At 47.9% G+C, this 14,221-nt stretch overlaps 1 protein-coding gene and 1 long non-coding RNA gene across 2 annotated transcripts in view; one reads left to right on the top strand and one right to left on the bottom strand.

Annotated features, from left to right (window-relative positions):
* Pacs1 (phosphofurin acidic cluster sorting protein 1) overlaps positions 1 to 1,420 on the top strand; it is a 129,196-nt gene extending 127,776 nt beyond the window's left edge. Inside the window, exon 24 of the mRNA XM_060384280.1 lies at positions 51 to 1,420. Coding sequence (XP_060240263.1) covers positions 51 to 166 — 116 coding nt within the window. The 3' untranslated portion in view covers positions 167 to 1,420. The remainder of the gene's footprint in view (positions 1 to 50) is intronic.
* A 1,961-nt stretch (positions 1,421 to 3,381) lies between these two features.
* On the bottom strand, positions 3,382 to 14,196 carry LOC132654324 (uncharacterized). The gene is made up of 3 exons (XR_009592012.1): positions 13,458 to 14,196; positions 6,376 to 6,513; positions 3,382 to 4,799 (listed from the first exon to the last, which is right to left on the bottom strand). It is a non-coding gene; the product is annotated as an uncharacterized LOC132654324 (long non-coding RNA).
* Between the last annotated feature and the right edge of the window lie 25 nt (positions 14,197 to 14,221).

The following is a 14,221-nucleotide window of genomic DNA, read 5'->3' as shown; positions in this document are numbered from 1 at the left end:
AAGGAGATGGATTTAGTTAACCCATAACCTTTCTCTCCCTGTCGTCCCAGTGTCCATCGACGGGGTTGAGTGGAGTGACATCAAGTTCTTCCAGCTGGCAGCCCAGTGGCCCACTCATGTCAAGCACTTTCCAGTGGGACTCTTCAGTGGCAGCAAGACCACCTGAGACCCTGCCTCCCAACCACTCCCTCCTGGCACTGCCACCCAGCCTCACCACCTGCAGGCAGGGGAAGGCCAGCAAGCCCGGACTCAGCCTCCCTTTCCCAGCACTGAGGCCTGCCTCTACATGCCCAGTTCTGGAGGACACTGCCACTGGGGATGCAGCACTCCCTCTCACTGCCCAGCCCGTCTCTGGACTACCTATCCTCATCCCTCCTGTTCCAGGCCTAGAGCTGGGTGGTTCTGCCTACTGGTGCCCATAATCCCTACAATTGAATAATCTGGGCCTTTCCTCACCTCATTCACCCCCTGCAGCACTGGTTCCCTTTCTGAAAATGAAAAACCTGGAGTCTGCTACACAGTGAGACAGCCCAGCACCCTACTATAGCCTGGCCACCAGGCTCTTAATTTCCAAGGCTCTGTTGCCTGTTGTTTCTCACCCTGCCTTCCTCCAGCAGGGCTGAGGCCTCCTACCATTCCTGTGACCTCACCTGTCCCACAACTTTGCAGTAGGAGCCCGGGGAACAACACTTGGGCACCCTGCTTCTTCTGACATTGAAGGGGCCTTCCCAGTCTCCCCATGCATGATTTCCTGACACCTCAAGTCTCTTGGATGTCCTGTGTCCTACGTGTTTTTTCAGTTGTTCGGGTAGCTTGTCCTGTGCACAGGTCCTCTCCTTGAGGCTCCTCCCTCTGTCTGCCAGGGTCACACATAGCTCTGTGGCTTCACAAGGTAGGAGACAGCAAGCCCTCTACACACCCACCCCTGAACACACATTATCTGTGACTCTTCTTCAGCCATACGTCTCCCTTGTCCTGTATCAGTGTGCCTCCCTTCCCTGCTCTATCTTCCTACTTCCTTCATGGCAGGGCAGCAGAAAGAGGCCCATGGTTCCACCAGGTCTCCCTCCACAGCCTCCTTCCCTCTCTCAGCCATAGATGGGTTCCAGACCTACCTCAGCCTCCTCATCAGTGTCTTCATGAGAGGCTGAGGACAAGGGACAGAGCTGGCCCAGCCTCCATGCCCTCTGGCACCTCTGGAGCTTCTCTGTTGCCCCTCTCACTGCTTCTTAGCAGTGTGGCGCAGAACTGCACTTGGAACATATTTTTCTCATTCTTCACACCTCAGACTCTTCAAGTCCTTCCCACTGCCTGGCCCTACTGTCCAGAGTGTCTCCTGGGCCTGAGGATAAGTGAGGTTGGGAAGATGGGGGCCATGTTGGGTTTTTTTCATTCAATAAACTGGTGATTTCTTACCAACTGCCTTGGGCTTCTGCCCCTCACTATGTCACTGCAACCATCCACCCTCAGCAGGCATGCACCCCACTCAGAATGAGCCAGAAGCGCAGATGCAAAGGAGTATACTTCCGTGTTCCTCTGTTGTGGAAACAGGCTTGAAGGTGGCTGCCCAGTATGAGGCAAGCAGAAGGGTGGGTGCTGTTCCCATGTCAGATCCTATATTTTTCTAAAACCAGCCATCCCCATATTTGCCTCCCAAGGCAGTGGCGTGCAGGAGATGCTCTTCCTCCCTTCTGAATCCAAGTGCTCTTTGTTTGGCCAGTGGGTAGGTTAGAACCTGCATCTGTCTGTTGAGTTTATTTTCCTGTTGGTCCTTGACCTGAGGTAGGAAACCGTCATAACCAGTGGCCTACTTTGCTTCCCATTGCTGTGATAAAATGCAACCATGACAAAAGCAACTTAAGGAAGAAAAGGCTTATTTTGGCTCACCATTTCAGGTTACAGTCCACCATTGCTGGGGAAGTTAAGGCAACAGGAACTTGAAGCCGATAGTCACCCCTCCCCTACAGTCTAGAGCAGAGGGCAGTGAGTTGGTGAATGCTTACAAGTGCTTGGCCCACAAGATGATGTTGCCCGAGGTGGGCAGGTCTTCCCACAAACCATCCTAATCTAAATAATCTCTTCCCAGGTGATTCTAGATCGTATGAATGCAGCATTTAAAACTAACCTCTACTACCAGTGTTCTGGGCACCAATTCCTCCCTGTACTCCCTGTTCCTCCTAGACACAGCCACCTATAAGTGCCTGAGACAAAATAGTGCACTTCAGATAGAATCCCCAAATCCTGTGCCTAGAAGCCCTGCCTGAAAATCCAGAGCCCCACCGTGAGTGACAGGCTTTTTAGGCTGTTAATAGAAGTGGCACTTAACTCCTGAGAACCAGAAGCCAGTTAGGGCTAGGAAAGTGCCCCAGAGAAGACTGGGGAGTTAGCTGAGAAAGCATCTTGCCATGCAAGCACAATGAGCTGGGTTTGATCCCTGGAACCCATGTAAAATGGAAGGTGAGAACTAAATTCACAAACTTGTCCCCAGACCTCCACAGGGCGGAATCCATCCACAGAGCTGCTGTCACTTCGCTTCCTCCTACTCATTTCAGGCGGTTTCCCTTATAGACCAAGCAGACATTCCCTGCTGACTGGGCTGCTGAGTCAAGGCTAGGTTTGATTGAAATTGGTAATCACTCTCCCGCTTGACCCTGTCTCTACTCAGGCAAGGACCACTCTCTTCCTGCCTTGCTCCCTGGCTCTCCCTCAGTACCTAGCTCTTGCCCACACCTCCTCTTCCCTACCCTGGACCATAAGTGCATTCACTGGGGTCCAGTGACCCTTACTGCCCCTCCTATGAGGGACTATGAGAGTCAAGAGACTCAGCCCTAAGGGTCTTAGAGATAGTCACAGCTGCACTGATAAGGGTGACAGCTATTACACTAAGAGACTAGAGTGCTATAATAGCCTCTTATCCTAATCAGTCACAAAAGACACTTAATGCTCAGCATTTTCTTATAGGCCATGGAGGAACAGGGTAGTGACTTTGGAGCAAGAGGAGGAACAAAGCTGTGCAGAAATGGTTTCTCCTGCCACACAGGATACAGCAGTGTTGGCTTAGGCCTTGAGATAGCTCTGCCAATCTCTGATGAAGCACAGCGGTCCCCAGGTTGTCAGAGACATCATCAGAGGGCTGGGTGCATTTTGATGTGACAGTAGGAAAAGCCCTAGCTAGCCTGCAACAACACACTGGCTTTTATTACAATTGGGGGGAATGTCAAGCTGCTGCATGGAGATCGGAGGGCACCTTCCAGGAGATGGTTTTCTTCTTACACCACATGGGTCCTAGGAATCATCAGGCTTGGCAGCAAGAACCTTTACTTGCTTAGCTAGATTACCAGTCGACTTTTTTTTTTTTTAATTTATTTCATTTTATGTGCATTAGTGTGAAGGTGTCAGATCCCTTGGAATTGGCAGTACAGAGAGTTGTGAGCTGCCATGTGGGTGCTGGGAATTGAACCTGGGTCCTTCAGAAGAACAGGCAGTGCTCTTAACCAATGAGCCATCTCTCCAGCTCCCCCCCCACCCCGCTTTTGTTTTTAATCTCAGAAAAGTTGCAGAGTTAGTACAGGATGGCTGCTTCAACTACCCTATTGCCCCTTCTACAAACATGTTCTGTTTGGGTGATCATCATTATTAATCCATGTCTGAGTTTTATACATATTTCCCTTATTGCCTCCTAATAGCTCTTGTCCATTCCACAAGTCCCTTCAGAATACCACACTACGCGTAGTCACCTGTCACTGTCTTCTTGGGTTTGTCTGGATTGTGACATTACCTCTAATTTTCTATCTGTATTTTTATGACCCTAAGTTTTTGTTTATTTATTTGTTTGTTTGTTTGTTTATTTATTTTGAGACAGGATTTCTCTGTGTAACCTTGGCTGTCCTGGAACTCACTCTGTAAACCAGCCTGCCTCTGCCACTCTGCCTCTGTGCCTCTCTCTGCCTCTGCCTTCCGAGTGCTGGGATTAAAGGCCCAGAGACCTTAACATTTTGTTGGTGTTGTTGTGCTGTTGTTGCTGTTGCTTTTGTGATACTGGGGCTGGATCCCAAGGCCTTGTACATACTAAGCAAGTGCTCTTCTACTGAGAAACATCCTCAAACTTTCCTAAATATTTATTTTTAATTATGTGTTTGTGTGAATGTATGCCACATGTGTGTAGATACCCATGGACGCAGAAGAGGGCATCAGATCCCCTAGAGCTGGAGTTACAGGTAGTTGAGTCACTCAGAGTGGGTGCTGGGAACTGAATTCAAGTCCTCTGCAAAAGCTGTAAGCACTCTTTTGTTCTGTTTTCGAAACAAGGTTTCTCTCTGTAGCCGTGACTGTCCTGGATCACTTTGTAGACCAGGCTGGCCTTGAACTCACAGAGATCCACCTGCCTCAGCCTCCCCAAGTCCTTGGATTACAGGCAGTAAGCACTCTTAACAACTGAGCCATCTCTATAGTCCTAGTATCCCCAATCTTAACAGTGGCAGTTTGGAAGAATACAAGTCAGGTATTTTGTGGATTCTCTCTCAGTTGGAATTTGTCCTGACTAGTGTTATGTCTAGAGTCATTTGAGAAAAAGGACACTCAATTGAGAAAATGCTCAATTGTCTGAAGGCAAGACTGTAGGGCATTTTCTTAGTGATTGATGTGGGAGGGCCCAGCCCACTGTGGGTGGAACCACCCTGGCCAAGTGTTCCTGGATGGTTTAAAGCTGGACTGAGCAGGCCGGTGAGCAGTACTCCCTCTGCACCAGTTTCTGCTGCCTTGAGTTTCTGACGTGACTTCCCTGGATAATGGACTGTAAGCTGTAAGATAAAGTAAACCGGTTTACTAATTCAGGGTCTGCCTGATGTGTTTCCTATTGCTAAACTAGAAGGAGAGCATCAGGTGTGCAGTGCTATTCTCAAAGATCTAGGGCATGTGCTGCTGCTCCTGCTCCTCCTGACCATGCTGACCATGACCTCACTCCCTAGCTAAGGCAGGGACTGCAGGATTCCTTCCTGTAAAACTGCGTGCACAACCCCTTTCCAAACTGTCTCCAAGCAGAATTTGGGGGCAGGTGGGGGTTTTGTCTTTGTTTTTTATCATTTCTTCATGTGTATGAGTGTTTTTGTCTGCATTGTGTGTTCACCATGTTTGTGCCTGGTGCCTACAGAGGCATGAAGAGGGCATTGGCTCCCCTGGAACTGGAGTTACAGGTGGGTTATGAACCAGTACATGAGTGTTTGGACCCTGATCCCATACAAGAACACCAAATGCTCTTAACTGCTGAGTAATCTCTCCAGCTCCAAAGTAATGGTTTTGTTGGCGTATTTGTGTGTTTTTACATTATGTATGCATTACATGCATGTATATGCTTGTGGGCACACATGCCTTGACACATGAGGTTGAATTTATAGGACTCTATTCTCACCTTCCACATTGTGGGTCCCGAGAATTAAATTCAGGCCCACCTGCCTCTGCCTCCCTAGTGCTGGGATTAAAAGCATGTGCTGCCACCACCTGGCTCCGTTTTAAATTTTCAATAATTTATTTCTTATTATGTGTAGGTGTGTGTATCTGCATATTGAAATATGCATGTGAGTGCAGGTGCCTGCAAAGGACCTAATTACTGAGCCATCTCTCTACCACTCCCCTTTAATTTGTGTGTATGTCTGTGTGCGTGTGTGTATTTTTGGCTTCTTTTGTAGCCCAGCCTAGCCTTGAGTTCATGATCCTCCTGCCTCAGCCACTGCAATGCTAGGATTATAGACGTGTGCCACAACCAGCCAGACTGTTTGAAAACACTTATTTCATCTCTCAACTGCTGTGTCCAAGGACAAAACATTAGTAGCTATCCTGTCACGTACCCTTCCCAAGACATTGTCTTTGACCCAGGCCTCTGCCAAGTGCTTTGCACTTAACTCAGTTTGCTGAGTGCTCAAAGAAGTCATCTGTGAATCCTTGTGTTTTCTGCCTTCTCCACATGAGGTCACAAATCTTCGATCCCAGCATTAGACCCTCACTAGATTAACCACTGTGTTGACAGCCTGGATCCTGCAAACATCTCAACCTTCACCTGGCCAAAGCAGAACTCTAATCCTCTAATATTCCCAGTTTTGGTAACCAGGATCAGCATACAACCTGTGTCCATTCTATGGCATTCAGCAAACCTTAACAGAGAACAGCCAAATAAATGAGACACTCAGTGTGCATAGAGTGGCTATAGAATCACATTTCTCTCCTCCCTCCTTTCTTTTCCTTCTACCCTTTCTTTTGCAATGGTGTATTGCCCAGGCTTATCTAGAACTTGTGGTCTCAAGTGATCCTCTAGCCTTGTCCTCCCAGGTAGCTGGGACCACAGAGAGGGCATACCATGCTTGGCCGGGAACCATTTCATACCTGGGTCCTCTTCCTCCAGCAAAGTCTCTGCCTTCAGCCACCTGGCTGAAGTTCCTGCTGTGGATGGTCTCTGTCCCAGCTCTGCTGATCCAAGGATGTGCCATGCTTCTCGTTTCTCTTATGCATAGGGACTCCAGGCTAGCAGAGAGATAGACAATTGCCATACAGCGTGAGTTGGAAACCCTCAGGACTGCATCTAATCCAACCTGGTGGAGAAGTGTCCAAGAAGTTCCTCAGGAAATGGCACCTAAGCGGTAACTTAAAGATGCCTGAACAAGATGGATACTCTAGGCACAGGAAGCATGTATAAAAAGAGGGCAACTTACTCTGAGAAGCACAGGTGGTTGTATGCTGCGAGGAGCAGTTGAGAAATGAAAAGTAGAGCCAGCCCAAGAGGACCTAACGGCTCCCATCATTACTGTCTTTGCCAGGGCAAGAATCGTACCCTTGGTCCCGAGACAGTTGTGAGGTAACAGGATTGAGAAAGGCCCTCGGTACAGCACAGCAGAGGATGCAGGATACAGGCCACAGATGCAAGTCTGGGTATGGCTGTGCACACTTTTTATTTATTTATTTTCCCTGAGACTGGGTTTCTCTGTGTAACCTTGGCTGTCGTGGACTCACAGACCAGGCTGACCTCAAACTCAGATCCGACTGCCTCTGCCTCCCTGAGTGCTAGGCAGGTGCAATTGTACCCGGCAGCTGTGTACACTTTTACTCTAAGCATTTAGGAGGCAGAAACAGTTCTCTGTGAGTTCAAGGTCAGCCTGGTCTATATAGGGAGTTCTAGGGCAGCCAGTGCTACACAGTGAAATCCTGTCTCGAGAAAAAGAGAAAGAAGAAAAAAAGCCAGGGGCCATGTTGGTGTTTGTGATCTGTGCTGCTGCCAGAAACCATGTGGAAGTCCATGATCTATGCTCCTACGTAGTTTATGGAGAAGGGAACTTCTTTTTGCAGTGGTATTGATCTCTGCAGATTCACATTTGAGAGTGACATTGAAAACTTCTATCTCCAACAACCTCTCCCTCCAAAAAAAGAAAGAGTATAGACAGGAAGCCATTGAAAAAGGCGCTTAAAAATTGTGATAGGAAGGCTGGAGAGATGGCTCAGCAGTTAAGGACACTGGTTGCTCTTCCATAGGTCCTGAGTTCAATTTCCAGCAATCACATGGTGGCTCACAACCATCTATAAGGGGATCTGATACCCACTTCTGACAGACAGCTCTCCTATATTTAAAAAAATTTTAATTAAAAAACAAAACTGGTGGTGGTGTGTGGCACACGCATTTAATCCCAGCACTCAGGAGACAGGCAGGGGGATCCTCTGTGAGTTCAAGACAGCTCCAGGCTACATAGAGAGACCCTGTCTGGAAAAGAAAAAAAATGTGATAGGGACCCTGAAGTGTTAGCTCTTCATGGTGATGGCTTCTGGTATGGGTGGGAGTTTGACCATGCTCCAGAAAGTATATGGGCAACACAAATTGGACTTGGCTATTTTTCTTTCTTCTTTTTTTGCGGGAAGAGCACAAGGATGGGCAGGTGGACTTGGGAGGAATGGAAAACTAGTGTGATTGAGGTACACTGTGTGAAATTCCCAAACAATAATACTACATTTAAAAAAACAAGCCAGGCAGTGGTGGTGGTGCACACCTTTAATCCCAGCACTTGGGAGGCAGAGACATGGATTTCTGTGAGTTTGAGGCCAGCAAACTCCAAGGCAGCCAGGGCTGTTACACAGAGTAACCCTGTCTTGGTGTGGGTGGAGGGGATCAAAGAGTATTGCCACAACTTTAGAGATGATGTTCTGATGAGCCAGTGATATGGCTGAGCAGGTAAAGGCAATTGCCAAGCCTACGGATTTGAATTCAGTCCCTGAGTGGAAGGAAAGAACAGACGACTGAAAATTGTCCCTTGGTCACCACACATGCACCATGGTACACATGCATCCATCCCATACACTGTAAATAAAATTAAATGTACCTTTTTATGTGAAAAGAAGAAAGCAGCCACCACTGCAAAGCATGGTGGTACATGCCTTTAGTACCTGCACTGGAGAGACAGATTGGCAGTTTGTGAGTTTGAGAACAGCCTGGTCTATCTAGTTAAGACACTGTCTGTATAGCCAGCTATGGTGGTGGATGCCTTGGGAGGTAGAGGCAGGCAGATCTACACAGGAGTTTCAGGACAGTCAAGGCTACCCAGAGAAACGATACACTGAAGATGTGTACTGAGGGAAGGACGGAGAACAACTGCAGAACAACCTGCAGAATAAGCAGGATGAGTAGTTAGAATGCTGGGCTAATGCCACACCTGGAACCTCCTGCTGCAGGGTGGGAAACATCACAAGTGCAAAGCCAGCCTGAGGTACACAGTGAGACTCAGAGCAGGAGGTGCTGAGAGGAGGAGGGAGGACGGGGAGAGAGAAAGTATCAGCAGGGCTCAAGGAGAGAAGATTGAGGACAGGCCTGGCCGCCTGCCCCACATGAGCAGATGGTAAAACATCCCTGCAGGAGACTTGGAACTGAGGTGATACAGAACGATGCTATGCCATTCTGAGCAGAGTTGAATAAAGGGGTATGACTAGAGCTGGGCATCTCCCCCTTGTGTGGGAGAGCTGGGGATGGAAAGAGGGACACACCCTTCTACCCTGACCACAGGCTCCTGTCAGCACCACCCACCTCAGAACTTGCTTCTGTTTGGGCTCCCCTTTTTATTTGCCACTAGCCTCCATCCCCTGTGTTTTCTCTCCAACAACACTGAACAAAGACTGTCCTATATTTCACTTTTTTTTTCTCCCTGCCTCCTCCTTCCTAGCACAAGGTCTGTCAAATCATAAGCTTGTCTGTGTTGATAACAATAAATTCAAGAAACAGTGACTGCTCCATGAAAGGCTTACTGTGAGTGCTCTCTGCCATTTCCCTCAGCCCTTCTCATGACTGACAGGGCAGGTGTTAGGAATTCATCAGATGAAGAACTGGGTGAAAACAACTGAGCTTCCTAAAACACTACGCAGCTAGCAAAGAGATGTGGCTTTGAACTTCAGTGGAATCTGAGCCATGTTCCCTCTTATTTTGTTATTCGTGTGTATGGGTGCTTTGATTGCCTGTCCATCTGTCCTCAGAGGCCCAAAGAAGTAGAGTTAGAGAGAATTGTGAGCTGCCTTGTGGATGCTGGGAACCAAGCCTGGGTCCTCTGCAACAGCTTCAGGCCCTATATGCTGAGTCACCTCTCCAGCCCCCTGTGTTCTACCTGGAGCAAGGGAGGAACCCTTCTAGCCTGACTGGGATTCACAGGAAGGGTACAAGCAGATTAGCCATGTGGCTGCCAGGGGAGGAGCTGAAGCCCTGTCCTGAGTCCTGGCTGGACTTGAACCTGATTCAGTTGTAGAAAAAAGCTGACAACTTGAAATGCCCAGAGTTGCCAATCTTGAGCACTTAAGGGTGAATCCACACAAGTTTCAAGTGGCATTACCCTCAGAGAAAGTGCCCCAACCACTTCAAAGAAAAAGAAGAAAGTTGCCAGAGGGGTAAAAAAATGTGAGAAAGCATACTTCAGTGGGAGAGGGGCAGTGGAGTGATTTGCAGAGAGAATGCAATAATACAAAGAAATAGTTGGGCTGGAGAGATGGCTTGGCAGGTAAGAGCATTGGTGTTCTTCCAAAGGACCTGAGTTCAAATCCCAGCATCCAGATGGCAGCTCACAGCTGTCTGTAACTCCAGCTGTAGGGAATCTGACACCCTCACATGCACCTACAAGCAGGCAGAACACCAATGTACATTAAATAATTAAAAGAGTGAGAAAGTAAGTTGGGGCTGAAGAGCACTGGCTGCTCTTCCAAAGGACTTGGGTTCAATTCCCAGCACCTACATGGCAGTTCACCACTGTCTGTAACTCCAGTTCCAGAAGACCCAACAACCTCTTCTGGCCTCCATGTACATGGTGCACAGATAATACATGCAGGCAAAATACCCTACTTAAAAAAAAATAATTTTTTTAAGTAGCATGAACAACTTCCACAGGGTTGGAGATGGGCATCACAGAAACAGTTGAAGCTGAACCTCTTCTCTGAACTTTTTTTTTCCTCTCCATTTACTGAGCATCCTGGCAGGAAATCAGCAGCTGGAAGTGGAGGAGCACAGGGAAGAGTAAGACAGAGTAACAGTTGGTCCCCTCAGGGAACACAATGTAATCCTCAGAGACCAGATAACAACACAAGTGGCTGAAAAGGTTGAACACAGACAAGGTTAAGCACTGAAAGCAAGATAAAGGGAAGAGAACAGTCAGGAAAGGACCAGCCCTCTCTCCCCAAACAGGAGAAGCAGGGCCAGCTGCCCAAGCAGAAGCACAAAGGAAACCACTAAAGTCTGTGCCACAGCCTCTGCTAGAACCAAAAGAACCACAAAGCAAGAGTGAACACTGTTCTTTATTTACCTGGGACAAGGTGATAGAAAGGAATGAGCCCCTTTGTTAAGTAGAGAGAAAAGAAGGGACAGAGGTGGTGGGTGAGTGCTTGCTTATACCTGGACGTTTTTCATGCAGTGCAGGTGCATACAAAAGCATAGAGTGTAGAGCAAAGGCAGGTATCTCTCCTTCTGGAGGACCCTGCCTTAGGTAAATTGTCGGAGTGCACATTTGTGCCACTCCAGTGGCAATGGCATGCCACTTGTTTCCATGTTGGCTTCCTCACACACTCAATGGCCAGCTATTTGGACTAGAGACACAAGAGTGAAGAACCACTCACTGGGAGCCTTACTGCCTGAGAACAACAGGGTAAAAAGATGGGCCCTTTGCCAGGTGGTAGTATCAGTCGCCTTAATCCCAGCACTTGGGAGGCAAAAGCAGCTGGATCTCTGAGTTCCAGGACAGCCAAGGCTACACAGAGAAAACTGTCTCAAAAACAAAAAACAAAACAAAAAGATGGTCCCTGCTCAATAGACCAGGTTGGTCACTTAAACTCACAGATCCGACAGAGTCTCTGAAGCTGGAGTTAAAGGCATGCACCACCACTCCCTTCAAGATAATCTTTGAAGTGTAATCAAAAGCACTAACAGAAGCAGTACAAGAGCAGGGGGAGCCTGATGGGTTCCCGAGGAAGGGGAAGTGATGACTTAGCTTCTTATCCCACCACAGGCTTCACTGGCAGCTGCCGGAGTTAGACTGACATTAGGCTTCGAAAGTGGAAATATATTTTTGTTAGTTTGCTAAACTGAATATTGAACCAGGATTTCATATATGCTGGGCAGGTGCTCCCAGTGATAGGTACAGGTGCACATATCCCCAGCTCCCATCAGTTGGGGACTACCGTTCACTCATTCTAGATCATTGGGCCCTGGGCTGCCACCATGTCCAGAGCAGCACCTGGATTGATGGAAGGCCAGGAGACTGCAGTGGCCGTTAGTGAAAGACATGGGGGCAGCCCAGATAAAGAACAGACTGAGTGCAGCTGCAGACAGAAGCTGTGCGTGCGTCAGGAAGGTACTTCAGTATTATCTGAGTAAAAAGCAACCTTTGAGGTGGAGAGTCGGCTCAGCAACTAAGAGCACTGCCTGCTCTTCCCAGAGGTTCAATTCCCAGCAACCACATGGAAGCTCATAACCATCTATATGGCATGCAGGTATACATCCAGATAGAGCACTCAGACACAATAAATCTTTTTTTTTAATGTGTTAAAAGTAATCTTTATGCAAGGGCTGTAGCTCAGTCTGTAAAGTGCTTGCCTAGCATGCATGAAGCCTTAGGTTTGCTCTCCAGCAAGCCGTGAAACTAGTAATTTCAGTACATGGGAGATGATGGCAGGCAGAAGTTCATGGTTACCCTTAGCTGCATTTCAAACTTGAGGCCAGCCTGAACTACATGAGACCCTGTCCCAGAGGTGGGGTGAGAGGACTTTCTAATATTTAGAGCACCTCAAGAGAAGAGGGTGAGCTCCCTGTCACAGAATGTACTCAAACTAAGAGTACAGGCAGTCTCTCTGTGAAAGGTGGCGCCAAATGCTGAACCTTGTTCCCTGAGCATGAGTCCATCCCCATTCAACGTAAAATCTAGGTCCCCAAGATGCTTATTGAAGTTCTTACTGTATGGCTTTTGTTCCTGAGGGGGGACACCAGCTCATTTGCCATCAGCTCCTAAACTTGTCAACCAGGAAGTTGGGTGAGGGTGGTGCTGGCCCCTTGTTACAGAAAATCAGATCAAATGTGAAATGTCAGTTTCAAAGGACTGACTGGTCAAGGGTAAGCATTTTCCCCTGGCTCTTTTTTTTTTTTTTTCCTTCAGATTTATTTTCAGTGTTTGAGTGTTTCACCTGCAAGTATGTATGTGTATCACATGGATGCCTGGTGCCTGCAAAAATTAGAAGGAGATGTCGGATGCCCCAGGAATGGTAAAGATGGTTGTGAGCCACATGGGTGCTGGGAATGGAACCCAAGTCCTCAGCAAGAGAAACAAATGCCCTTAACCACTGAGCTACCTTTCCAGCAATGGCCTCTCCCACCCTTTTTGTAAACTAGTGTGAGGGCTGTGTAACCCCATTTCTGAAAAAGAAACTCCATCTTAAGGGTAAGTGACACAGGCATAAACTCCAGTTTCAAAAAGGAGAAAAGCCCACCAAAAAAAAAAAAAAAAAAAGTGCTTCTACCACTCATCTCTGGTAATATTTAACCATCACCCCTAGCAACGGCTAATCAGCGAATACCTGAAGTTTACCCAGGTGTTCTTTACACTAGGATGAGTAAAACAATTACGGTTTGGCCCTCCAGGCAGACAGTTGCCTTCAGACACCCAATATTTGCTAAATGTCCATCAATCATAGAATTGCTATGCTGGAATTTCCCAAACCTTGCTGTAACCCTAAATAAAAACCTCTCTTTCCCTGAGTTTGGAACTCCACACCCAAGAACTGCTGCATTGGTGATGGTGAGGGCCAGAGCTTGAGCTTGCAATGACCCCACCACGTTTGCACTGGAATCAGCTCCTTGGAGGTCTTTGGGGTCTGAAAGACTTGAGCCTAACACTAGCATCTACTGAGTGCTACCATATTCTCTATCTTGAGCTACTTTAGATCCCAACCAGCAGGTGACAACTTACATTATAGAAGGCAAAGAAAGGCTGATGTTGTCAGGGTCAGTGTGCTGTGCTGCAGAGGTTGGGGGAGTACTGCAGAATCCAGTCTGCTAAGGACCACAGAGGTTGTCCTGGTTAGGGTTACTATTGCTGTGAAGAAACGTCATCACCAAAAGGGCTTATTTGGCTTATACTTTCACATCACTGTTCATCAGTTAAGGAAGTCAGGACAGGAACTCAAACAGGGCAGAACCTGAGCAGGAGCTGTTGCAGAGGCCCTGACAGAGTGCTGCTTGCCGGCTTGCTCCTCCAGGCTTACTCAGCCTGATTTCTGGCCCCACCTACAACAGACCCTCCCACAACAATCCCAAACCTTGCTGTATGTTTTCCTGCAGCCTGGTCTTAGGGAGGCATTTTCTCAGATGGGGTTCCCTCCTCTCCAATGACTCCAGTTTGTGTCATGTTGACATAAAACTAGCCAGCAGAATTCTTTCCTTCTGAGTCGGTGACACCTAATCTGAGGCCTCCAATGACACCAACACTGACCAAAGATCCGAAGCCGGGAAGAGGTGCATCTCTAGATACAAATGAGCCTGGGGAGAGGGATCAAACGTGTGCGACGTGGGTAATAGCAGCACCCACCACAACAGGCCTTTGTGAGCATTAAATTAATGCACTAAGACATCAACCAAAAAAATTGACAGTGTGCACTCAATCAAACCGCCAGTCTCTGGACTCCCAGGAGGTCAGGCCTTCTCGTTTCTTAATCACGTTGGTCGGGACACTGG

The sequence above is a fragment of the Meriones unguiculatus genome, chromosome 1 (genome assembly GCF_030254825.1).
Source record: "Meriones unguiculatus strain TT.TT164.6M chromosome 1, Bangor_MerUng_6.1, whole genome shotgun sequence".
Lineage (NCBI taxonomy): Eukaryota > Metazoa > Chordata > Mammalia > Rodentia > Muridae > Meriones > Meriones unguiculatus.
This window is presented reverse-complemented; position numbering and strand designations above follow the sequence as displayed.